Source organism: Sinohyriopsis cumingii, chromosome 9 (genome assembly GCF_028554795.1).
Source record: "Sinohyriopsis cumingii isolate HCF-2022 chromosome 9, ASM2855479v2, whole genome shotgun sequence".
Classification (NCBI taxonomy): domain Eukaryota; kingdom Metazoa; phylum Mollusca; class Bivalvia; order Unionida; family Unionidae; genus Sinohyriopsis; species Sinohyriopsis cumingii.
The window spans coordinates 1771509-1798345 of record NC_142969.1 but is presented as its reverse complement, the minus strand read 5'-3'; the positions used below and the strand labels follow the sequence as shown (position 1 = coordinate 1798345).

At 35.7% G+C, this 26837-nt stretch overlaps 1 protein-coding gene across 1 annotated transcript; it reads right to left on the bottom strand.

The window, feature by feature from the left end:
* On the bottom strand, positions 1-26726 carry LOC149791171 (perlucin-like). Its single transcript, XM_089969149.1, has 5 exons — positions 26568-26726; positions 14659-14789; positions 8937-9036; positions 4934-5156; positions 1-251 (listed from the first exon to the last, which is right to left on the bottom strand). Exons 1-5 carry the CDS (start codon positions 26617-26619, stop codon positions 218-220), a joined length of 540 nt encoding a protein of 179 aa, XP_089825275.1. The 5' UTR covers positions 26620-26726; the 3' UTR covers positions 1-217.
* Positions 26727-26837: the final 111 nt, after the last annotated feature.

The following is a 26837-nucleotide window of genomic DNA, read 5'->3' as shown; positions in this document are numbered from 1 at the left end:
CAGTTTGTAAATAAAACGCCATTTTGTTTAATTAAAATTACAAAATCGATTGTAGTCGTTACAGTAAATGTGAAACTTCTTCGTTTAAAAGATTCTTTTCAATATAAAGTTAAACTGTTGCTGCTATAGCTTTATTTTTTTCTTTACCCTGGTGATCAATGATGAATGCCATAACGTTTTCCAGGCGATAAGTGGCACTTATAAGTTGTTTAGGTTATCACCCAACGACAGCTGGCTGCACGCTATGCCAACTGAAACGAAAAAGAAATTTCTGTAAATATAACTGAAAAGAAAATAACAAAGGCTTTGCCCTATTATCAATATTATTAGTGGGTACAATTATATATATATATATATATATATATATATATATATATATATATATATATATATATATATATATATATATATATGCAGTTCCCGCCACTGTAATATTTTCGAGGTGGGTCTTTTCAGCTCCTGAGAATATATAAAAAGTGCAATCAGGTCAAAATCTGCCTGCAATCAAATCGTGAAATTTACATCGGAGGTAATTTGTCGCCATTGAGAACTATATTCGGAAATACTTTGTTCACATTGTACAATATGTAGGCGAAAGAAGTAAAAATTACAATCTGAACATTATCGACAATGTCTTTCGCAACATATGTGGTGCATTCTAAGGGAGGGGAATCACCGTCAAATTTATGTGCATTCCTACAACTACATCCGTTGTTATTTCTCAACTTCACCGAATATCTGTTCCGTTTGGTATAAAGACCCTATCTGTTCCGTTTGGTATAAAGACCCTATCTGTCCCGTTTAGTATAAAGACCCTATCTGTTCCGTTTGGTATAAAGACCCTATCTGTTCCGTTTGGTATAAAGACCCTATCTGTTCCGTTTGGTATAAAGACCCTATCTGTTCTGTTTAGTATAAAGACCCTATCTGTTCTGTTTAGTATAAATACCCTACCTGTTCCGTTTGGCATCAAGACCGTATCTGTTCCGTTTGGTATAAAGACCGTATCTGTTCCGTTTAGTAGAAAGACCCAATCTGTTCTGTTTAGTATAAAGACCCAATCTGTCCCGTTTAGTATAAAGGCCATATCTGTTCCGTTTGGTATAAAGACCCTATCTGTTCCATTTAGTATAAAGACCCAATCTGTCCCGTTTAGTATAAAGACCCTATCTGTTCTGTTTAGTATAAATACCCTATCTGTTCCGTTTGGCATAAAGACCTTATCTGTTCCGTTTGGTATAAAGACCGTATCTGTTCCGTTTAGTATAAAGACCCAATCTGTTCTGTTTAGTATAAAGACCCAATCTGTCCCGTTTAGTATAAAGACCCTATCTGTTCCGTTTGGTATAAAGACCCTATCTGTTCCGTTTAGTATAAAGACACTATCTGTTCCGTTTAGTATAAAGACCCTATCTGTTCTGTTTAGTATAAATACCCTATCTGTTCCGTTTGGCATAAAGACCGTATCTGTTCCGTTTGGTATAAAGACCGTATCTGTTCCGTTTAGTATAAATACCCTATCTGTTCCTTTTGGTATAAAGACCCTATCTGTTCCTTTTGGTATAAAGACCCTATCTGTTCCGTTTGGTGTAAAGACCATATCTGTTCTGTTTGGCATAAAGACCCTATCTGTTCCGTTTGGAATAAAGACCCTGTCGGTTCCGTTTGGTATAAAGACCGTATATGTTCCATTTGGTACAATGTCCCTATCAGTTACGTTTGGTATAAAGACCCTATCTGTTCCGTTTGGTACAAAGTCCTTATCGGTTCCTTTTGGTACAATGTCCCTATCGTTTCCGTTTGGTACAATGTCCCTATCAGTTCCGTTTCGTATAAAGACGCTATCTGTTCTGTTTAGTATAAAGACCCTATCTGTTCCGTTTGGTACAAAGTCCCTATCGGTTCCGTTTGGTATAAAGACCCTATCGGTTACGTTTGGTATAAAGACCCTATATGTTCTGTTTAGTATAAAGACCCTATCTATTCCACTGGGAGAATATGAACTTTGGGTTTTCCTGGAGACGTGCAGAAAGACCAAAAACTGAATTTCATCAACAGAACTAAAGGCTAGATTTAAATTTAAGCTTTGAGTCCATCAATCTTATTGGCTGAATTTTATAAATGACTTATATAAGACGAATCAAATGTTTTAAATCTAAACCTAACTTAAGAGTATGGTGGCGAAATTTGGTCCTAGTGTGTTCTGAATGGGAGAATATGGACACTTCGGTTGTTAATGGCGACGTGAAGAAAGACACTCTCTGTTCCAATTAAGGGGTATTATATACCCATGGACATCCAAACGTCATTTCGTTTCATAATAGTATGCATGAGCCGTTACATTTTTTAAAATAAATTCCATGGGCGCTTCAATAGAAGAAAAAAAAATCGAAAATGAAAACGACGGAAGTTTTTAAAGTTTTAGACCAATGACGTTCTTTGGCCTTGCCACAGTTTACAGATATACTACTTATTAATAGATTTGTGAACGATACACAGCTTAAAGACATATGCATTAATAGTTTTATAAAGGATACACAGCTTAAAGACATATGCATTAATAGTTTTATAAAGGATACACAGCTTAAAGACATATGCATTAATAGTTTTATAAAGGATACACAGCTTAAAGACATATGCATTAATAGTTTTATAAAGGATACACAGCTTGAAGTCATACATATTGATACATTTGTATGAAGGATACACAGATTAAAGTCATATAGATACAGTTTTACGAGGGATTTACAGCATAATGCCATACATATTGATTCATTTTTATGAAGGGTACACAGTTTAAAGTCATAGATCTAGATACAGTTTTACTAACGATACACAGCTAAGTGACACACATATAGAACCTTTTTTGTACGAAGGATACTCAGCTTCAGGTTATAGGTAGCTATGCAGTTTTACGAAGGATACGCAGCTTAAAGTCATACATGTTGATACCGTTTTGTGAAGGATACACAACTTGAAGTCCTAGATAAAGATAACATTTTAAGAAGAATTCATAACTTATATATATATATATATATATATATATATATATATATATATATATATATATATACAGTTTTACGAAGGATACACAGCTTAATGACATACGTATTGATCCTTTTATGAAAGATACGCAGCTTGAAGTCGTAGATATGGATAGTTTTATGAAGCATACACAGCTTAAAGTCATAAATAGTGATACATTTTTGTGATGGATACACAGCCTAAAGTCATAGATATTGATACAATTTTATGAAGGATACAGAACTTAAAGTCATAGATGTAGATACAGTTTTATGAAGAATACATAGCTTAAAGTCATATATATTGATACCGTTTTACGAAGGCTACACAGCTTTAGTCATACTATAGATAGTTTTACGTAGGATACTTAGCTTAAAGTCATAGTGAGACATTTTACGAAGGATACACAACATAAAGTCATATATATATAGCTCCTCTTTTGCAAACAATAAACAACTTAAAGTCATATTTATGGATACATTTTTATGAAGGATACACAACTTAAAGTCATAGATACAGATACAGTTGTACGAAGAATACACAACTTAAAGTCAGATATAGATATCGTTTTACGAAGAATACACAACTTAAAGTCATAGATATAGATACAGTTGTACGAAGGATACACAACTTAAAGTCATAGTTATAGATACAGTTGTACGAAGGATACACAACTTAAAGTCAGATATAGATATAGTTTTACGAAGGATACACAACTTGAAGTCATATATATTGATACAGTTTTATGAAGGAAACAGAGCTTGAAGTCATAGATAGTGATACAATTTTATGAAGGATACACACCTTGAAGTCATAGATAGTGATGCAATTTTACGAAGGATACACAGCTTGAGGTCATATATAGTGATACAATTTTATGAAGGATACACAGCTTGAAGTCATAGATAGTGACACAATTTTATGAAGGATATACAGCTTGAAGTCATAGAAGTCATACAATTTTATGAAGGATACACAGCTTGAAGTCATAGACAGTGATACAATTTTACGGAGGATACACAGCTTGAGGTCATATATAGTGATACAATTTTATGAAGGATACACAGCTTGAAGTCATATATAGTGATACAATTTTATGAAGGATACACAACTTCATAAACAAAATTTATTCAGCAGTATCATTTACTTTCTGAAATCGTATCGAACTTTTGTCGAGCTACCACGGCATCATTGCAAATTCTTTGCTATGAAGAAGTGAATAGGTTGTAAAATGAATAGGTTGTAAAATGAATAGGTTGTAAAATGAATAGGTTGTAAAATGAATAGGAGCGTGAGAATCAAACTGAGATCAAACAGTTGCTTCCAAACATTTTAGCCACTACTGTAGTTACAAATGGGTACTAAAAATTTAACATTTCATATCATGAACTCGAGACGGTACAAACATGCAAATTAAATAATCATTATATTAAATGCAAATTAAATAATAATCACGTTAAATGCAAATTAAATAATCATTACCTTAAGTGCAAAAAAAAGCTAGACTTATATAAAAGTCAGGACATGATATTATTGAATTTGCTTGATTTTACCGTCTTTTTGTTTCGATCGATGATACTTTCTGCTGTAAGGATTTATTTGCGTGACACCTTGTGTTGGTGTAAAGAGGTCTGTGAAAAACCTGATTGCATTATTCATTTACCAAGATACCAGTTCGTATGTATGTATGTATGTAGGTATGTAGGTATGTATGTAGGTATGTAGGTATGTATGTAGGTATGCATGTATGTATGTATTCAGTATTCATTTATCAAGATACCAGTATGTATGTATGTATGTATGTATGTATGTATGTATGTATGTATGTAGATAGATACACATATGTGTTGTTTCAGATTTGACATATTGGCCTCAAAAACTACACATTATAAATTAAATGAATATTTACGGCACTTCGCATATGAATGCCTCTTGCAATTCACAAGGGGCGTCATTCCATAGGTAGTCGAGATCGTCGTACAGAGCCAGGCAGTTCTCAGCCCTCCCGTTGTTGGGCTCCCCGGCCCCCCATTTGGTGTACTCAACGGTTTCATCTCTTTTAATCCATACCCATGTCCCCTCCTGAATAAGGTCATTTGCACCCAGCCAGTAATCCCTCGCAGTGTGCGTAGCTGAAAGAAATGTATCAAATGGATTTAGGCGATTATCTCTCTCTCTCTCTCTCTCTCTCTCTCCATGAAAATAAATGTGAAGTCCAAGTGATATAGCAACATTTTCGTCTAGACATTGTTTTTTACATTATGCATACATTAACGTGTCAGCATCAATATTGTAACAAGCTCCGTTGGATCTACTTATTTCATTTATGTCGAACATGAACTGATCATGAAAAGACAAATTCACAGCTGCAACTAAGATTCGCCTGGCATTCATCCTCACCTTATTAACTTAACCCTTGGGTCATAACTTGTAAACATTTGAGATCCATAACACCCAGGTCATAACTTGTAAATATTTGAGATCCATAACACCCAGGTCATAACTTGCAAATATTTGAGATCCATAACACCCAGGTCATAACTTGTAAATATTTGAGATCCATAACACCCAGGTCATAACTTGTAAACATTTGAGATCCATAACACCCAGGTCATAACTTGTAAATATTTGAGATCCATAACACCCAGGTCATAACTTGTAAATATTTGAGATCCATAACACCCAGGTCATAACTTGTAAACATTTGAGATCCAAAACACCAAAGTCATAACTTGTAAACGTTTGATATGCATAACACCTAGGTCATAACTTGTAAACATTTGAGATCCCACTCTTCAACAAAATATACACTTACTGTGCATGAAAATCAACTTAATGCTTGCAACTAATATTGTTCCCAGAGTCCATACCTACCCCAAGGGACTTAGCTCCTGGGTAATGATTAGGTAAACATCCTGTGCCCCACCCTAACACATAGGTACGCTTAATGGGCATGACACACACATTTATACAGATTTGGTACTTTCATATCTTTAAAAAATTAACACAGGGCATCTTAATGTTTTTAAGTTTATATGGGACATAACACATGGAGTACAGGGTCGAGTGAGAACATATAATTATGTATACCAAGAGGTAGGAAGGGGACATTTTAAGAAAGATTTTGCTTATGATGGTAAAATTTGATGGAACAGTATGCAAAACAATAAGAAACAAACGCGTATTGTTTCAGCTGAAAAAATTAAACCTTTGCAAATATTATAATGAGTAATCCTGATTCTAAGATCGAACAGCATTTGCATGTGGTAGTATATATATATATATATATATATATATATATATATATATATATATATATATATATATATATATATGTCAAGGAACAAATCTACACCACTTCCAACTACCTTCTCTCCAGTCGACCTTCCGGACATGTTTGCAAATTTCTTCCGTAACAAAATATAAACCTTTAGAGATAAGCTTGACACGACAGTTTCAATTGACTCGACGTCACCATACAGGTTGGATACAGATTTGAGCGGCAACCATTAGCAGCATTTGAACCTGTCTCTATGGATTTCGTAAGATCAATCCTGATGAAGAGTGCACCAAAATCATGTGAACTTGATCCAATTCCAACATCACTGCTGCTTGAGTGCTTAGGTCCAGTATTGCCTTCACTAACTGATGTTATTAATACCTCTCTCTCATCAGGGGAATTCCCGTCATTTTTCTAAACTGCTATTGTAAAGCATCTGCTGAAGAAACCAACACTAAACCATAACGATTTAAAGAACTACCGCCCAGTTTCTAATATCCCATTCATATCAGAAAATCTTAGAAAAGGTTGTTCTATCCTAGCTTGTATCTCATCTGAATTCTAACAGTCTTTTGCAAAGTACAATATGCATATCGCCTTTGCCACAGTACTGAAACTACTCTTCTAAATGTAGTTAATGACATTCTCTCTGTGTTGGATAGCGGACAGATTACAGTCGTCACCCTTCTTGACTTGTCTGCAGCATTTGATACAATAGACCATGATATATTGCTTCACCGTCTCCAGGATGTATTTGACATTCATGATACAGCCTTTCTGTGGTTCAAGTCCTACTTGGTCAACAGGACACAAATTGTATCTGCAAATGGAATACACTCCAGCCCAGTTCATCTGTATTGTCGTGTTCGACGGGGGTCTGTTCTTGGACCTATTATCTTCATTCTATACACTGAGTCGCTCTCAAGTGTCATAGATCATCATCCAGTGTCTCACCAATTGTACGCTGATGACACCCAAATATATAAATCTAGCCACCCAACTGAAGGTGTAGAGAGGTGCATTTCTGATGTGAAATCATGGATGACATGTAACAAGCTGCAGATGAATGATAATAAAACTGAGGCCATTCTGATCACAACACAAAAGACTTTCTCATTCACATACCTTACCTAAAACACTAAATATCAGCAACACCAACATTAAATTCAAACAATCAGTACGAAACCTATGTGTTACTCTGGACAGTACTTTCACATTGCACCAACATGTCATGAACATATGCAATGCTGCATATCTTGAGCTGAGACGCATCAACTCAATTCGCAAATATCTCTCAGCTGATGTCACTCAAACACTCGTGTATTCATTAGTACCTTCAAGACTGGACTATTGCAACTCAGTTCTGTCTGGTTCATCTCAGTATCTGCTCCAGAAGCTTCAAAAAGTTCAAAACACAGCTGCTCGGATCATACTTAGGGTACCACGATCAGAGCACACCTCCCCGCTGCTCTGTACCCTTCACTGGCTATCCATTCGATCCAGAATCAAACACAAAAATTTGTTCTCTGTGCTACGTTTCACTGTCGGTCACTAGTCCAACATACCTATCTGACCTCACTCATGTGTACACACCAGCAAGATACTTACGCTCCTCTTCTGACAATCGTATACTCATTATTCCCACTATGAAAACAAAGTCATATGGACAGCGTTCTTTTGCATACCAGGGCCCATCAACGTGGAATGAATTGCCCACTGAACTTAGACACAAAGACACAGTGATCCCATTCAAAAGTGCTCTCAAAACTCACTTATTTCGACTGCAAGAACAAACTTAAAGACCTAACAATGTTTCCTACCTTAAATATTCTCAGCATGTTTTTCTTTAATGTTTTCTAATTTCATGGTGTTTGTTTTTGTAGTCATATCAGTATATGTTTTTTAATCTTACAGGTGTTGTCAAATGTTCTAAAACGCTTAGAGCATCTAAAGATTAGGCGCTATGCAAAGTTCTCATTATTATTATTATTTTATATTGTACTTTGATTTTATTCGAGAGGAAAAACATTTATTTGGACTGTTCATTGGAAATATAATGTACTCATTATTAGAACTACACCATTATTCTGGATTTGTTATAAATTATTCGTAGGAATTCTGGTAACCACCATCTTGACAACTTTACATTTCTTAAAAGACCAGTACATTTAAAGTTTTTAAATTAATAAGGAACTTTTCATTCATTTAGGACTTTCATTGACCTTTATGATGACTATTTTGGATTCACTTTATAATACTATAAGTTCCATGCACTCAGTGGTCTACCCAAAAGGTTGAAACTTTGGGATCGAAGCCAAAAGGGTTAATAGATAGAATGGCATTTTACAAATAATAATAATAATAATAATAATAATAATAATAATAATAATAATGTGGCTTTAGAACATAGCCTAATGTTTTGAAGTTCTAATTACTTTACAATATTCGAAAACACATACAAATCTATACAACGAGAAGGTTACATAAACAAACATGAAAATCCAAACCAAAACATGCTGACAGTAATTAAGGAAGCAAACATCATTAAGTCATTAAGTTATTATTATTGGTAGTTGTAGTAGTAAATACGTATACCACATTTGGGTCAAATTGGCAAGAAAATCATACTCACGAAACTTGGATCTCAGGACTCCTTCTATGTACGTTTGCTCGGAGCTGTCCTCAATCATAGCTAATGAACCCTTACCATCGGCATATAAAGCACAAAAGGTCTGCAATTATGGACGAGAAATACATTTGAAAAAAAAGAAAATGAAAATTGAGTGAAACAAGTAAAAATTACGATGCGAATAACGCAAATCAGTAGTTAAGTGGGGCAATTTAGCTTCACGTAGACGTCTAAGTTAAAAAAAGGTCCAGGCAATATAGCCTCAAGCATTATAGCCTCACGCAGACTTCTGTGTTACAAAAAACGTCCCGGCACTATAGCCTCAAACTGTGATTGAACATGGGCCTGTTTATACTCAATAGGATTTGACGTTATGGTAGTGGACACTGGCAATATTGTTGCAAATGGCTGACCTCACTTGGGCGGAATACTGACAACAATGTTGCAAGTGGCTGACCTGAATACACGCTACCCTAGGGAGAGACAAATACAGGAGAGATATAGACATATACATATATAACAGAAACAACACATATACATAGATTGATACTCAAGGGTATTTTATTTTGGACATTTGGCGAAGAACGTGTCGATGTTTGGCTAAACATTCGTTTGGATGTGGAGACAAAGGTATCGTGCCTTTCAAGACATTCAGGCAACATTCACACACGGTATCGACGACATCTTTAGAAGCTGTTTGAATGAGTTGTTTTCGCATGGGTGAAGGAGCTTTGGACAAGACAGACAACAAGCCCCAGTGTTTGGCTAAACGAGGAGGAATTGCGTTCCTTTTCTTTCCTATTTTAGCCAGAGAGTGGCTGTACCTTTTTTAGGGGACATCTTTGGGCATTCAGGATCACAAAACATTTATCCCCATCCTTTACCGCAGGTCATTTTTATACTGGAATGCGTCTCCACTGAGTATCTTTACGACCTATCAGCTTGATTACAGGCATCACAGTTCGTGAAGGGGTTGGCAATGGACTAAATCGGGACAGTTCCTGCTTGGATAAATCCAATAAACCCTGTAAGATGCCCGATCTCTCCTGGAAATTGATTTTGGGGGAAGGTACTTTGTGAACAGCTGCCACTGCAGCTAAAGAGGAGGAGGGTGTCACAGCTGGAGGAAATTTTTTTTGGAAACGCGGGTTTCCATTGTTTCATCAAGTTTGGATGAACGGGTTTCACATTCGGCTTGGCTGGCATCACTAGAAAACGGAGAGGTGGAAAAACATGAGGCTACTGGAGACGTTGTCACAGTCGCTGTGGGTCGTTGCCTCTTGAGGGCAGAAGCTGTTTCTGGGGTATTTTCTGGGAGAGGTTCTTTTCTATAATATTTTCCTCTTTTTTTTTTGTTTCTGTGACTTGGTCTTGACACCAATGCCCCTTTTCTTCTTCTGGGTCTGTTTGGCTTTCTTGGGAGTGGCGTTTTTCTTAGGGAGGACTTGGGGGCATTGGGATCCCATTTTAAGAGGGAAAAAATGATGACACCTCCTAGAGAAGCGCTACCTCCAGGTTTCGAAATGATTTGCTTTTTGGTTTGAGTGTCGATGCGGAGATCGGCCAGTTGCGTCAATGCTACGTTGTTTCTCTCAAAAAAGCGTTTGGTCTGATGAGGAATGTGCATGATGCCTTGTAGTAATTGACGTGCTGTCACTGTAAACCATCGTAAGGATTCTTTGAGACTGGCTTCTACTACACGAGCAATTATTTGTGGATTTTTTTGAGAATGATGCCGTACAAGGCACAAATCAATTTGACGGGAAGATGAGACTGAAGGGACGTCATGTTGACGCTGTGTGAGACAGGACCAAAGTGTTTGAGGTTTTCAAAGATTGTTTTGTTGTTGTTGTTAAGTCGACGAAGGAGACGTATACACGACAGGCCCTCCGTATTGGCACCAGTGGTAAAACAAATGGGTACGAAATCGCAATATTAGGGGTGGGTGGGTTTTAAATTCACGACTAAATAGGCGTGTGGGGTTTGAATGGCATCGTCGTACGCATGAGTCAACCAAGGCGTTCCTAACTGTTTTGCTATGACTTGCATTTGCGATTTATATCTAGGGTTTTTAAACATGACCAGGTAATGAGCACTGAGACTGATGGTGCGATGGGCTTTACTTTGTTGAAACAAATGTTGAGTAATGTAAATTACACTGGCATTACGATGATGTACTTTGCGCGTAAACCACAGTTTAATTTCTTCATCGTCATTTCCTAACTTGTCGACGAAGATGACCAGATGCGTTTGACTGGGGTCAGACACGATCCCGTCATCTTCGCCAGAAATGCCTTCCACAAACACGATATAATCGCCTTGACTTTCTCGCAAGAGACTATACGCTGATTGCCACTCTTTGTAACACCACACGATCTCTTGAGGTTGACGATCGATCAAATGATGTTTATTTTCGATCAAAAGTTTGACAAATTCGGTTTTGCCTGAACCGCTAGGCCCAGCAATTAACATGTTCAAGGGATGGCGAATATATAAGGCCTCTAAACTGGTTCAATCTAAGTGTTCGTCGATGCCTTTGAAAGTGGAGGAAGAGGGAGCAGAGACCGTAGAGGTAGCAGTAGTGCAGGAAATGTCACTTTTGACACGAAGACACGAGTTTTAATACTTTTTTTCAGGACACGTTTATTTCAACACATTTTTAAAATGGAACAACACGAAAGACAAAAGCACATAAAAGCCAAATGGTTAAATACAGCGATAAACATCAAAACTATCAAAGTGGAATATAGAAAAGTCAGTGTACAACATGTTTATGGTAACAAAGGTGTCCAAGGGACAGTGTGTAATGTTCGTACAGTCTCTTATTGTCCTCCCATAATTAATCTTCGTTTACTTTGAAAAAGAGCATACTTTGAAAATGAAGAAATGATTCTGAGTTTGCGTTTCACTTGTATTTTAACCAACTTTCGGTAAATGCGTTCTCTCAACTCCAAAGGCAAACTATAACTGTTCTCTTGTAAAGTATACATCCAGAGATTACTGAGGTCTGGCTAATTCTTTGGTGGTAGGTCTCCCAGATATTTAGGCTGTTGCTTTTTTCTTCTTCCCTCTGTGGTGTATGTGTGTTTGTATGTGTTTGCGCAAGTTTGTGTGGATAGTATATTTGGGGTTTGTATGCGTTCGCGTACGTTTTTGTGGATAGTAGATTTTGTGGTTTGTATATGTTCGCATATGCTTGTGTGGATAGCATATTTGGGGTTTGTATGCGTTCGCGTACGTTTGTGTGGATAGTATATTTGGGTCTATTTTTATTCTTCCCGTGTGTGGATAGTATATAATGTGTTGTGGGTTTTTTTTTCTCCTTCCAATGTGTGGATAGCATATATTGTGGGGGGGGGGTGGTTATCCCCTTTCCCTTCTGTGTAGATAGTAGAGAGTGTGTTTGTATGAGTGCGCGTTCTTTTGTGTGGATAATATATTTGGGTTTGTTTTTTCTTCTTCCCTCTGTGGTGTGTGAGTGTGTGTGTCTGTCTGTGTGTGTGTGTGTGTGCGTTCGCGTACGTTTGTGTGGATATTATATTTGGGGTTTGTACGCGTTCGCGTATTTTTGTTTGGATAGTAGAATGTTTTTTGTATGCGTTTGCGTACGTTTGTGTGGATAGTAGAGTGCGTTTCTTTTCTCCCTTCCCTTCTTTGTGGATAGCAGAGAGTGTGTTTATATGCGTTCGCGTACGTTTGTGTGGATATTATATTTGGGCTTTTTCTTCTTCCCTCTGTGGTGTGTGTGTGTGTGTGTTCGTGTGTGTGTATTTATGTGTGTGTGTTGTGTATTTGTGTGTTTGTCTCTATAAAACTCTTTATCCTATCAAATTCATTTCACCTACCAACCTACCTACAGATATGGTTAGTCTCTTTTAAATTCTAGGACAATTTCGACATTTTAGCGTTACTTTCAGTCACATCCATTTTGGCGTTGGTCTTTTCTTTGATTATAGCTATTTATAGCATCATTACGATTATGCAAATTTATAAACAACCCCAACATAATTTCAGGTCTAGATAATGATTTATATACAAATCTCGGGGGTGTATTAGTATATGTCTGTCTCTGTTGTGTTTGGCACTCTACCATCCTTGTCCCTAGGCCTTATACAATTTCCCCATTGTCCCTAGACAGGCCCATCCATGTTCAAGTCCCCTTGTCCCTAGACCGTCCCAATCCATAGTCGCTATACATTCCATATGTTCGATTCCCTTTGTCCCTATACAGTCCCAACATATGTTAAGCCTTCAATTGTCCCGCTATAGTACTCATGTTAAATTTCCCCATGTTAAATTCCCCTTGTCGCTATACGTTCCCAGGGTGTTTTTCCTTATATGGTCTCATTTGCCGTACGGTATCAATCTATGTTTATGTGCTGTATGTGTTATATATGTCTATATCTCTCCTGTATTTGTCTCTCCCTAGGGTAGGACGTATTCAAGTCAGCCATTGTTGCCAGTGTCCACTACCGTGACGTAAATTCCTATTGAGTCTAAACAGGCCCATGCTCAATTCTAGTTTGAGGCTATAGTGCCGGAACCCTTTTTTAACATAGAAGTCTATGTGAGCCTAAAGTGCCCCACTGTAGTTTGCTCGGCGGAGGTTAAATACATACGCATACTCACAATGATACGAACCCGTACAAAGCTTACACACCGAGGGTACAGCCTAATGCACATGTATATTGTGAACTTGAACGGTACGCGTCAATTTCCTTAGTTGGAGACCGAGATTTTCCGTTCGCAATTACCTATAGTTAGATGGTGCTCTAAATATGTCTTCATTTGCGCGACTTTATACACACACAGTTTTATGAATGATTGGTTGACTATGTGTGCGTGCGTGTGCGAAATTGTGTGTGTATGAGAGAGAGAGAGAGAGAGAGAGAGAGAGAGAGAGAGAGTGGGAGAGAGACATGCGTGAATTAGTAAGAACTTCACCGAAATTCAGATGTATAAGACAGATGAAAACTCGATCTAAACAGCAAGCCCTTACAGGAAAAGCCCACTCATCTAGTATCTATTCGTGAATACGTTCAGCATGCTCGGTATGAATCGTTCGCAAGAGAACGTATCTGTCGCATTTCTAGACTGAATCTGCTGCAAAAACATTGTAGATTAATTCACTTTGATACATCTCAGATATCATACCGGTAATTAGTGTAGGTACTCTTCTGCTGTTGCTTTATGAGCCATTAAAGTTCAAATTCATTGGAACGATTTCTTCATATTTAATTCAAATTTACCGAGATGCTGTATCCAAGGACGCCATCCCAATACTGTCAAAAGCAATATTATCATCATCTTTGATTCTGCTTACATTTTCATGTGTATGCATTCTTACGTACCTATGTATATGTAAGAGAGAGTGAGAGAGAGACAGAGACAGAGACAGTTGTTGTTGTTGTTGTTGTAGGGTTTAACGCCTTTTTTCAGCACAAGATAGGCTTTACATGGCGGCCAGTATTAATGGTGGAGGAAGAACCCAGGAAATCCCCGGAAAGAACCACTGACCCTCGAGAAGCTACTGGCAAGCTTTCTCACATACCCACATTGGCCGAATCCGAGACTCGAACCTACGCAGACAGAGGTGAGATGGCAGTGATCCGTAACGGAGAGCGCTTTAGACTACTCGGCCACTCGGGGCCCCTAGACAGAGACAGAGAGAGTGAGAGACATACAGAGAGAGAGAGAGATAGACAGAGAGACAGAGAGAGTGTACCATTGCATCCCACCAGTTCAAAAGTGGAGTGTTAAAGGCGTGGTAACACGAATCGCCATGACGTTCAAAAAACAGGGGACACCCGTCGACCCTTATTGGTCCTTGTGGCCCTTGCAGCTCTGCTACTTCAACTAAAACAGAAATGAAGAAGTGAATTACAACATCGGTCAAAGTTTGGGCCTGGATGACTCTTGGCATCCTAATGGCAGTTGTGTGATTGCATATAACGTATCCCCTCGCTTTATCTACGAGCCCAAGATAATGTGACACATATTGTCTCTCCTCCGGTCTGTGCTTTAACAAATCGCGTTCCAAAAATCTCGGCGAAACTTGACGAAACCTTTCATTGTATTTTGTCCCTGTTGCAAACATTTACGAGACCGCATATATCATTAACTACTGCAATTCTCACAATGACAATTTAAAAGTATGTTCTAATCCCGCTTCATACATGCGACAATAGCAGGAAGTGTTACATCTAAGGGCATGATCTTAAGGAACAAGACACGGTAAACCCAACAAGAATTCAATTTTCCAACATTTAAATGAAGACAAAATCAAACAAAGTGAAAAAAGATTTGAAAATATGGTAAAGTATATGAATAACTAGAATATTATCCTAAACTGTATTATAAATTTAACAAAAATCTGGAAACTGTGCAAAGGTACTCCAAATGAAAGTTATAATGTATTTATATGCTACCGTGTAACTGCACTAAAAACACAATTCTAAATCCAAATGGGATTACTTTTTACGCATAATATAACTTAAGCCCTTTAAAGTTTCTAATAATCCGACAAAATTCATTAAGTATTAAAGTCCTTCAATACATTCACATACTAAAATAGCTACTGGCTGTTAAAATTTAAAGAATCTGTAATCTGCTAATCCAACGAACAAATATTATTTTTTTTTAAAAAAACGCTATTTATTCTCAGTGACTCTTACAAAAAATAAAATGAATACGCGGTTCGTGTATTTTAATTACGTAGTCGCTATATATGCACCAAATCAGCATAATCTGTATCACCACAAGCTTCTCGAAGAATTGGATATAACTCTGTCATGTAATGAACTTCTCAAACTACTGAACTAATCAATAATTATATATATATATGATTTAATTTATATTTGATTTAATTTAATTGTTTGTTTGTTAGTTTTAATTTTTTTATTCCATTACATGCTATTTACCAGATTTGACCTTTTCCTAAAATTCAGTTCAGTTCTGTTTGACCTGACTGATTTTCGTAAACAACTAATATTATAAACTTTGTATCTAATGCTGATCTAGTTCCTGACCTTGACTAAGAACTAGTAAGAGTAGAAGTAAACAATTTTTTAATTATTTTTTTAAATTCTTTCTCAGAGTAAGATTCATAAATTGAAATCGAGGCCATACTTGGAGTATTTGACAAATAACATGTATCAATTAGGTTTTTCCAGTGGATTGACCCACATCCGGGCATCTGTTTTGCGTCGTATCTAGATTTATTATTGATTTTTGAGAAAAAATAGTCATTTATGTGCCTTAACACTGGAGACGTCCAGGTGTTTTCTGTTGTGACCTGTTTAGGGGGCAAATTATTTTATTTTTCTTCAAATTATTTGGATTTCAAGATTGTTTTTCCTGGAAATACTAGTGCTCTAAATTAATTCTTGGACAAGGACAGTTATCAAAATTTACACGGAATTCAAACACTGGAATATTATTTCCTGCGATTCAACAAATAACTGTTAACACATCAGTACGACGCTGACCACAGCATACGTCATCGCCTTCCGTTTTGGATTTCATCGGGATTCGAACTCAGTTTTATTAGGACTTTTTATTACTAGAACTTCTGTTTTTTATTCTTGGATTATTTTGGATTTGATTCGTATAACCGTAAGTTCTTTTTCTCATTTTTGACTTGTTTTTCTATGGAAATTATTTGTTACATTTTACAAATCTTATCTTCACTCTTTTCTTGTTACTGTTTAAAAGAGCCTAAACATGTAACAATATGCATATATATATATATATATATATATATATATATATATATATATATATATATATATATATAATCTTGAAATTATGTACGTGGAAATCATCAAGCAAAGGCTCACCACGTGCAGAAAAATAGCGGGAAAATAATCGTAGGGGTATCGCATACAACTAATGCGCAATACAAACCCATTATACTCTCAATACAAAGTCATTACACTCTCAATACAAAGTCATTACACCTAGGAACAAAACAAGACTAGATATTGTGTACGTTGCTACTCCTGTAACCTCTCGACCTGGATTAAGATACCAGCAGATACCTTACTCAGCCTCTTAGTACAAAAGTCCTAATGTATATGCATACAGGACCTGTTACAAATTCACCAGAGTAGCCAGGTTAGTGAATCTCCGGAATCAATCTTATATTTTAACCAACATGCATGATAAAGGTAATCTTTTAAACGGCAATTCTTAGGAAGATACCGCATTATTTAAAGATGATAGCGAATTTGAGAGAGAGAGAGAGAGAGAGAGAGATTCCGTCTGGTACCTCATCCTTCTGTTCAAACTGAAAACCCATAACACATTTTTATCACAATGAAAATGATATTTTCTTTATTATTGAACAGGTTGATGTAAACTATCTACCACATGACCAGAAAACCTCTCAACCTGATTCTAGTTCTAAAATACCTTTAGAAAGCAGATGTCATTATATTGCATGTCAACGCAAACTAGATGAACGCAAGCATACAGTGATTATTAACACCCATATTCTTGACAATCTAGGACATTTGCGAAACAGTTCCTAATGATAGCACTGCTGATCATTTAGTGTCTGTCGACGGCTTTCAGTTTGAACAGAAGGATGAAGTACCAGACGGAGTCTCTCTCTCTCTCTCTCAAATTCGCTATCATCTTGATTCGAGAGATTTGAAAATGAAATATGGATGATCTGCTTGAAACTCTAGGTAAGTACTTATATTATTTGGTGACCTCAATAATTATTTAATGACCAACCAAGTGAATGGACTACTATTTTATAAATAGTCAATCTCACTTAAATAAAACAGTCGTCTGCTTGAGTCTCTGACACGTCGATAATGTTAGTCGATTACATGTATTATTTTTCTCCCGAATCTATATTCGAAACGTTCGTCCCATCATATTCTGTTAGCAACCATAATTCAATCTTTGCCACACGAAACAAGTTCTGGAAACCATTTAAAAAAGCCCGTCCCACTATTAAGGACCTATTAAGGACTCGTTTCCATGATAATTGTCAATTTACTTTCATAAGTCCAGACCTTGGAGCACATCACTGAACTACACTTTGTGTTGCAGTCCTAATCCAACATGCTCCAATTAAATACCAAAAAAATTCAAGATAATTATGCGACCTGGTTGGCTTAACTCAGGGAAGCCATACAACTGTGTGTGTTCTCCCACAAATAACGTTATAAACGATGTTTAAAAAACCCCAGAGAAATTTAGTAAAATGTTTAATCGCTTAAGCAAATTATAACTTCCAATATCCATTTATAGAATCTGCGGTCTTTTTTCGTACTCTAATCTTCATTTGCCCCCATTTTAAACGCACCTGTACAAAACAACTCTATACAATACGTCTCTGTACAAAACGAATCTGTGCAAAACATCTCTGTACAAAATGACTCTATACAATACGTTTCTGTACAAAACGACTCTATATAAAACGTCCCTGTACAAAACGTCTCTGTAAAATAACGAATCTGTGCTAAACGTATCTGTACAAAACGTCTCTGTACAAAACATCTATGTACAAAACGAATCTGTACAAACTATATTTTGCATATTCTGCAGCTGTATTGTTTTATATCATTTCCAATGACAATACTCTATTCTTTCAAAAATACACTTCACAAATTTCTTCCATAATTTCTTCCATCGGACAATACCATATTTTCTTCTGATTATAAAAAATTAGTTCATTCTGACAAAGTGTGCAGTGTTACGACTCTACGGTCGTAAACTAAATAACATAAAGAGGCGAAAGAAACAAGTTTTGTAATAGCAAATAATTTAACTATCAAAGTTATAAATGAAAATGTGAGAGGAACTTATAGTTTAATGGCATGAATCCAAATTAATCCTGAAACGATTTTAAAGTTCAAAACTGTCAGTATAAATTTCGGAACAATAAAGTGAATGGTCCTCCAAGAATCGTGTCAAAATGTTGTTGTCCAGAACTTCTTTCAATAATTCTCAGTAGTTTCAAAATAATAGTATAGTGCAATGAGCACTTTCTATTTCCATTGAACAGTACAAACAAATGTTTTTCATCTCAGATGATATCTATGTTCAACATAAAGCATGTCTGCAGACTTGATGTTACAACAGGAACACAAGAAATAATTTTATTTTGGACTTGACCTTGTACAAAATCAAGTGTTCAACATAAAGCATGTCTGCAGACTTGATGTTACAACAGGAACACAAGAAATAATTTTATTTTGGACTTGACCTTGTACAAAATCAAGTTCATTTTCCACCTAACATGAAGCATTGATATTAGTTTTGATTAGGGGATAGGTTTTGTTTTTAGAAAATGCTAATTGTGACATGAAGTCAGTCAGAGGACTATATAATTTTGTTTTTCTAGAAATTCATTATTCGTGCTGTAAAATCTTAGCAGAATCAGTTGTATTATTGTTGTGTCCTGTAATTAATTTGGGCTGGAATTTGTTTATTCAAATTATTTAGTTCAAATAATATTTCTCTGGGAATACAAAGTGCTCAGAAAGAACATTCATAGAAATACAGACTTTAATTTATACTTAAATTTCAAGTACGGATATATTCTTGGATTGTATTATTGTTATCCAACAAAAGACTGTGGCTTATCCCTACTGCACGGGCCCCAAAAAGCATATCAACACTTCCAACGTTGGATTTTGGATTTCCAATGAAGTTTTTTTCAGAACTTAAATAATTTGGACTTGCGTCTGCAATTCTATCATTGTGTTTGTTTTTAATTTGCAATACCATAAGTTCTTACTTTTACATTTTTACCTTTTATTCTTGGGAAATAAATTATTTTTTGAAATTTACAAATATTTTCGCTTCTTTTCTATTACTTATTTAATGAACAAAGAGTCGTATTATTTTATTTCAAAATACAACCTTTCTGATGGTGGCATAATTCGTAGGAAATACTTTTCAATCAATTTTTACAAATACGAAAATCGCAAATTATATATCACTTAAGAACCCTAATTGAAACTCACGTTTGACCTCTGTGAAAATCACAACATCAGCCGGATTGCTATTATCTCTTGAATAATTGTAAGCCCTTGTTGTTTTGAAATAAGAAAGAAAAAGAGGAAATACGTCTTGATTCGTATCGAAAAACTGTATATATTTGTCACCAGAGTTGACACAAAAAAAATACATTATCGTATTGTGGCACAAGAATTTTCTTGGTATGGAACTTAATTGAAACAAGGACAGTAACATTTGAAAACTCAGCAAAAGATGTTTGCTGGACCAGGTTTTTTAATGGGTTCATTGAAAATATATAACTTCAAGCCCTTTCAATCTGAACATCTCGTGGATTTTCCACTGCAGAGGCTGGCTAGGTACAATCCAAATATTTAAATATGGTGGCAGACTAGTTTACGTTGTCATTTTCACAATATAAAACTTCAACCTTGAATAAAGAGAACCAGTACAATGGCGTGGTCCTAAAGAACTCGGAAAGCTGTTTTGAAATCATGTTTGTTCTTTCAGTCTCGATAAAAATAAAATGTAGATTGCCCATGTTTCAAACTATGAATTGTAAAAATTCAGCATATGGGACATCTTCGCTTTATTTGTCAGTGCTTTGTTATCAAATGCACGAAATTTTATTAATATAATATTCGCAATTTCGAAGTGTCTTACATTATTTAGGAATTTAGTATCTGGGTCGAAATCAACGTACCCATAGAATCAAGGCACGTGCTGAAATCCGGTAAGTACAGGTTGAAGTCGTAGCTCAATAGTACATTAGGACTCTCCGCCACCAATGTTGTTCTGCGAATTCTTAGTGCTTTGTTCAGAGACTCTTTTCTAGTTTTTACCAATGAAAGCATTTGAAATATATCCAGTTTGTCTCTAACTTCATTGCCAATTATTAATTTTTAAAACGTGCTAGCGAATGTGCAGTGCTTCATCAACAAATAATGATCCCCACCCAGCTGAAGTGTCTTGTGAAACCAATCAATGTTTTCAGTTACCTGCTTTCAACGCTTTCTTGTCCAGTTGCATTTAAATACAGTACACTGATCAATTAAATACAATACACGGATAAATTAAATACAATACACTGATCAATTAAATACAATACAATAATCAATTAAATACAATACACTGATCAATTAAATACAACACACGGATAAATTAAATACAATATACTGATCAATTAACTACAATACACTGATCAATTAAATACAATACAATACTCAATTAAATACAACACACTGATAAATTAAATACAATACACTGATCAATTAAATACAATACACTGATCAATTAAATACAATACAATAATCAATTAAATACAATAAGCTGATAAATTAAATACAATACAATAATCAATTAAATACAATACACTGATAAATTAAATACAATACACTGATCAATTAAATACAATACAATAATCAATTAAATACAATACACGGATAAATTAAATACAATACACTGATCAATTAAATACGATACACTGATCAATTAAATACAATACACTGATCAATTAAGTACAATACACTGATCAATTAAACAGAATGCACAGATAAATTAAATAAAATACACTGATCAATTAAACAGAATACACGGATAAATTAAATACAATACAATAATCAATTAAACAAAATACACGGATAAATTAAATACAATACACTGATAAATTAAATACAATACACTGATCAATTAAACAGAATACACGGATAAATTAAATACAATACACGGATAAATTAAATACAATGCACTGATCAATTAAATACGATACACTGATCAATTAACAGTGTGTTACTTATTACATGAGACATTATTTGATAGGTAGCTGATTTGCACGAAACTAGTTTTTGGATATACGACACTGGGATCAACAGGTGCTCAATGTACTCAAGCCCAGCTATACTCAGTAAAATTACTCTTATCTCTCATTCTATTTATGGAATCCGTGATAACCTTTACTCATCTCGTGCAAATAAACGGAACTTTCATTAAGCTTTGTAGATCCCACTCAGTCATTCTTCCCGTTTGATACCTTATGGTTTTCTAATTTAGATTCGACTCAGTTACATAGATTTTTCGTTAAGAAAGTTTATTCATTGTATATTTGCTGATTTTCACGCACCTGCTGATAAGATACAATCGGAAGTACATGAAGGCAACACTTTAAAGGATATTACTGCATCATTTCTTGCACTCTAAATATCATTTCTTATAAGTTTTGTCAGCAAATTGATCCAAATTCCTTAATCTCTAATTGTTCCTATGTGAAGAAACATTTTCAAGGGTTCGTTTTTAAAGAGCATCAAGAATTACAGTCAGTAAGGAGAGATACACTTCGGTTGACGTCATCTTAACCAGTCTGTATCTTTATTTCAGTGTATTTTAGTGGACCAGTAATAAATTTAAGTATTTACGCCTATCAGGATTTATATATACTATGAAGGGCTTAATTTTCACAAATTTTAGCATCGAAAAGCAACATATTGAAAGAGATTTTCCCCAGCTCCTTTTCAGTTCCAGCTTTTCTAAAAGTGCATCAAAGTTATAAAATAGCTGATTTAATCATATGAATTATTTGTAAGATCCAAGCAAGATTTAAAACGCGTTAATTATTTTTTTTTTAAAATTCACTGAACCTTTCAAGTTTGTTGGATCAAAACAGATTGGCTAGGAGACCAAATCTTACAAAGGTATTCAAGTCTTCATCTTACAAAAGAAACACAACAAACAACAAAATAATAAAAAAATAACATTTGCAATGTTTTAGTTATAGTGACTTGAATATGGATATAGTGACCTTAATATGGATATAGTGCCATCAATATGGATATAGTGACCTTAATATGGATATAGTGCCCTTAATATGGATATAGTGACCTTAATATGGATATAGTGACCTTAATATGGATATAGTGCCATTAATATTCATATTGCAACCGACTGTACTTCTGATATGGTGCCCTTAACATTGATATTGTAAATGAGAGTGCTTTGGTCATGGTGACTTTAACACGAATATAGTGACCTTAACACGGATATAGTGGCCTTTTCATGGATATAGTGGCCTTAACACGGATATAGTGACCTTAACACGGATATAGTGACCTTAACATGGATATAGTGGCCTTTTCTTGGATATAGTGGCCTTGACACGGATATAGTGACCTTTTCATGGATATAGTGGCCTTAACACGGATATAGTGACCTTAACACGGATATAGTGGCCTTTTCATGGATATAGTGGCCTTAACACGGATATAGTGACCTTAACACGGATATAGTGGACTTAACACGGATATAGTGACCTTAACACGGATATAGTGGACTTAACACTGATATAATGGACTTAACACGGATATAGTGACCTTTTCATGTGTATTGCAACTGAGTTCTGTTCAGTCCTATTACTCTCATTTGGCTTTCGACTTCCCACTGAAAACCTACGGCAAGAATGTTTAATTATTAGTTGTAAAACTGACATGAAAACACTTTTGACATTCATTTTCAATTGCCATTCCTCGCATGTCTTTTGAAATGTCAGTTCTCATATCACTTTTATACCCTGCCTACATGTTATTGGAAATGCCAGTTCTCAAATCACTCATATACCTTGCCTACATGTCTTTGGAAATGCCAGTTCTCGTATCACTCATATACCCTGCCTACATGTCTTTGGAAATGCCAGTTCTCGTGTCACTCATATACTCTGCATATATGTCTTTGGAAATGTAGGTTATCGTATCACTCATATACCCTGCCTACTTGTCTTTGGAAATGCCAGTTCTCGTGTCACTCATATACCCTGCCTACATGTCTTTGGAAATGCCAGTTCTCGTGTCACTCATATACTCTGCATATATGTCTTTGGAAATATCGGTTATCGGTTCACTCATATATCCTGCCTACATGTCTTTGGAAATGCCAGTTCTCGTGTCACTCATATACTCTGCCTACATGTCTTTGGAAATGCCAGTTCTCGTATCACTCATATACCCTGCCTACATGTCTTTGGTGTAGCTAGAAATCTCTATCCTGTCCTTTAGAGTTTATAAACTTTCCCGTCTAAAAGATACTTTGAGTGCTCTAAATCTAAATGAAGGTCATTTATATAAAATACAAATAATTTAACACCCACACTCCGACTCACCCTCAAACTTTGTTTGACCGCAGAAATGACGTCACACCAATCCAAACTGTAACCATTTAAAGCAAGCTTGACAGAGGTCATACGCATATGAGGAAACCCAGATAAGAATATTTTAAGTCAAAGGTCCGATGGATAGATTACAACCCAATATATCCGGTAAATAATTTATGTTGTTTATAGGGTCAATGTATTGAATACAACCGAATATTTTCGGTAATTAATACATGCTGTTTATAGGGACATTGGATAGAATACAATCCTGCTTATCGGGTAAAAAAGTTTAAATGGATGGAATACAACCAAATAGCCGATAAAAAAATGTATGTTGTTTAAACGTCCATTGGATAGAGCACAACCGTATATATCTGGTAAATAATCTACTGAATGGTTTGTGTCCACATGACTGTATGCAATACAAGTCAGTTACTAACAACTAGCGTTTATGTACGCTGTCTGTAATTGGAGCCAGAATGACTTTCGAGGAATAAAAGTGATGTGATTTGATGTGATGTGATTTTGATTTTTAACGTTGCTTTAACAATTTTTCAGTCATATCGCTACGATGTCTGCAATGTGGCAGTTTATAGTGATGTCTAGCACTGGGGCATCATGCCGCAGACATGTAGCATGATGTCCCACCCAGTCACATTATCCTGACACCAGGCCGACCAGTCCTAACACTAACCTCTTAATGCTGAGCGCCAAGCGAGGCAGCTGTTAGTACCATTTTTTAAGTCTCTGGTATGACTCGGCCGGGGATCGAACCCACGACCTCCCGCATCCGAGGCGGACGCTCTAACCACTAGGCCACCGGAGCGGTAGGAACAAAAGTAAGAAATATTAAAAGACGATTACTGTAAATAAAACTATGTTTGTGTGTCATAATAAAAATAGCTTAAATAAGGCATTTTTCGCGTATAAACAGGCAGCTGACTAGTCCAAAAATGTACCAGTTTACTGATTTACTTCACCAAACGGCAATTCTCTTACCAGTTCTCCCTGGACAGAAAATCATTTTTTATTTTCTTATCAAATAGTTGCAACACAAAACGGCAATTCTCTTACCAGTTCTCCCTGGACAGAATATCTTTATTTTATCACGTACCCTCAGCAAATAGTTGCAACACCAAACGACCCAGGTGGTCATAATTATTTTATGTCAATATTGAAATTCCACAGTTATCTGCACATCAGTCATTTGGTTTATATTAAGTATGGTTCTCTTCGCAATTTTGTTTTGGTACCTCTCTACATGTATTATGTACTTCTGAGAGAGAAGAATATTTTTCATTGTCAGTATGTGCGATGTAGACAATGTTGACAGACCCCTATGATACGTTGATGCACTGTGACCTAAATATCTGTATTGTATACTACCCAAAGCAGACAGATGTCAACACGGTTGTTCTTATATGTTCGTAAAATCAACCTAAACCAATCAAATCACTAATTGCAGCAATTATCATAATCGGGAATATGAATTTTGCCAGGGTAAATAATACCATCATCTGAAGGTGCAATACATTAGCTATAAAATACATAAAAAGGTAACAAAACCTAATGGTTCGTTTTTCAATTTACGTTTGAAGTACAGGAAGTGAAAACAATCAAGTGGAGATGTACATCCAACTTAAGGGCAAGTTGTATAATCTGTAATTCAAATTACACCTATCAATCATGCACTAAAATAAAGGTGTTTTAATAATACCTTAAATATACAAGTTCTGCTATAAATAACCAGGATAAGTACCGAGAAAAACCCATGTAAATTCTTTATCTTGCAAAATCAAACCCTATGCAAAACTGTAGACCGGAACTGTAGGAAAGGTCAACATTTAGCCAAAGAACTGGGGGGGGGGGGTCGAAAGTCCATTTCAGAGATATGCTTTGATGGTGGTAATCGCTTAAAAATGAAGGGGAAATCTTTTATACTCTAGACTATTCCAGGAAAAAGAAACCATTTCAAAATCATCATGATTGTCTAATGGAACTATTTGCACAAGTTTATTATAATACAGTTATCTGCAATCTGGAGAAAGAAAAAAAAAAAAACGGGAATGGTTCAGCCAATAGGAAATCATCACAGTCCTGTGAATGTGTCTAATGAGCACCTGAAGTCGTTTGGTGAAAATATGTACACGTACCTTCAATGGATGTTAACAAAAACGTGTTTCATCCGATCTTATACGCAAATGTCTTGCGATATTACGACATCTCTATCTATTGATAGCAACAGTCGATCCTCGCTGTGCTCCTATTGAAAAAAGCGCGTGTCAGAGTGTGCGTGATCCTTAATTCATGCATTCAGTCGTTACCTCACAGTTCAAAATGTGTTTCCATGACGTTTAACGAGCATTCTTTTTTCCTACTAGTACAGTTTCCTGGTAAACCAGTCACATATCGTTAAAAATATTATCGCCATGTAATATATTTGATAAACTCGTTAAATGTACGCTTGAGGTCCGTCAGGTTAGACAATTATAAACGTATATAATATATGAATATATACTCACCATTGAGTATGAAAATAATAGAAACAGTCGCAAACAATACGACAGGCGTCATTTTCAAATGTTTTACAGTGAATATTGTAGTATAATGATGAAGCTGGTGTATACACTGTGTCGACCATTTACACGTGACTTGGAGCCATCTGCTAACATCACATGGTTTTGATAATAACTACTGACATTATAATCTTTGAATGTGTTGCCAGTAGAATTTTGTTTCAATATACATGTGCCATTTGTCAGCAAGCAGATCCTGCAAATAAGGCACGTCAC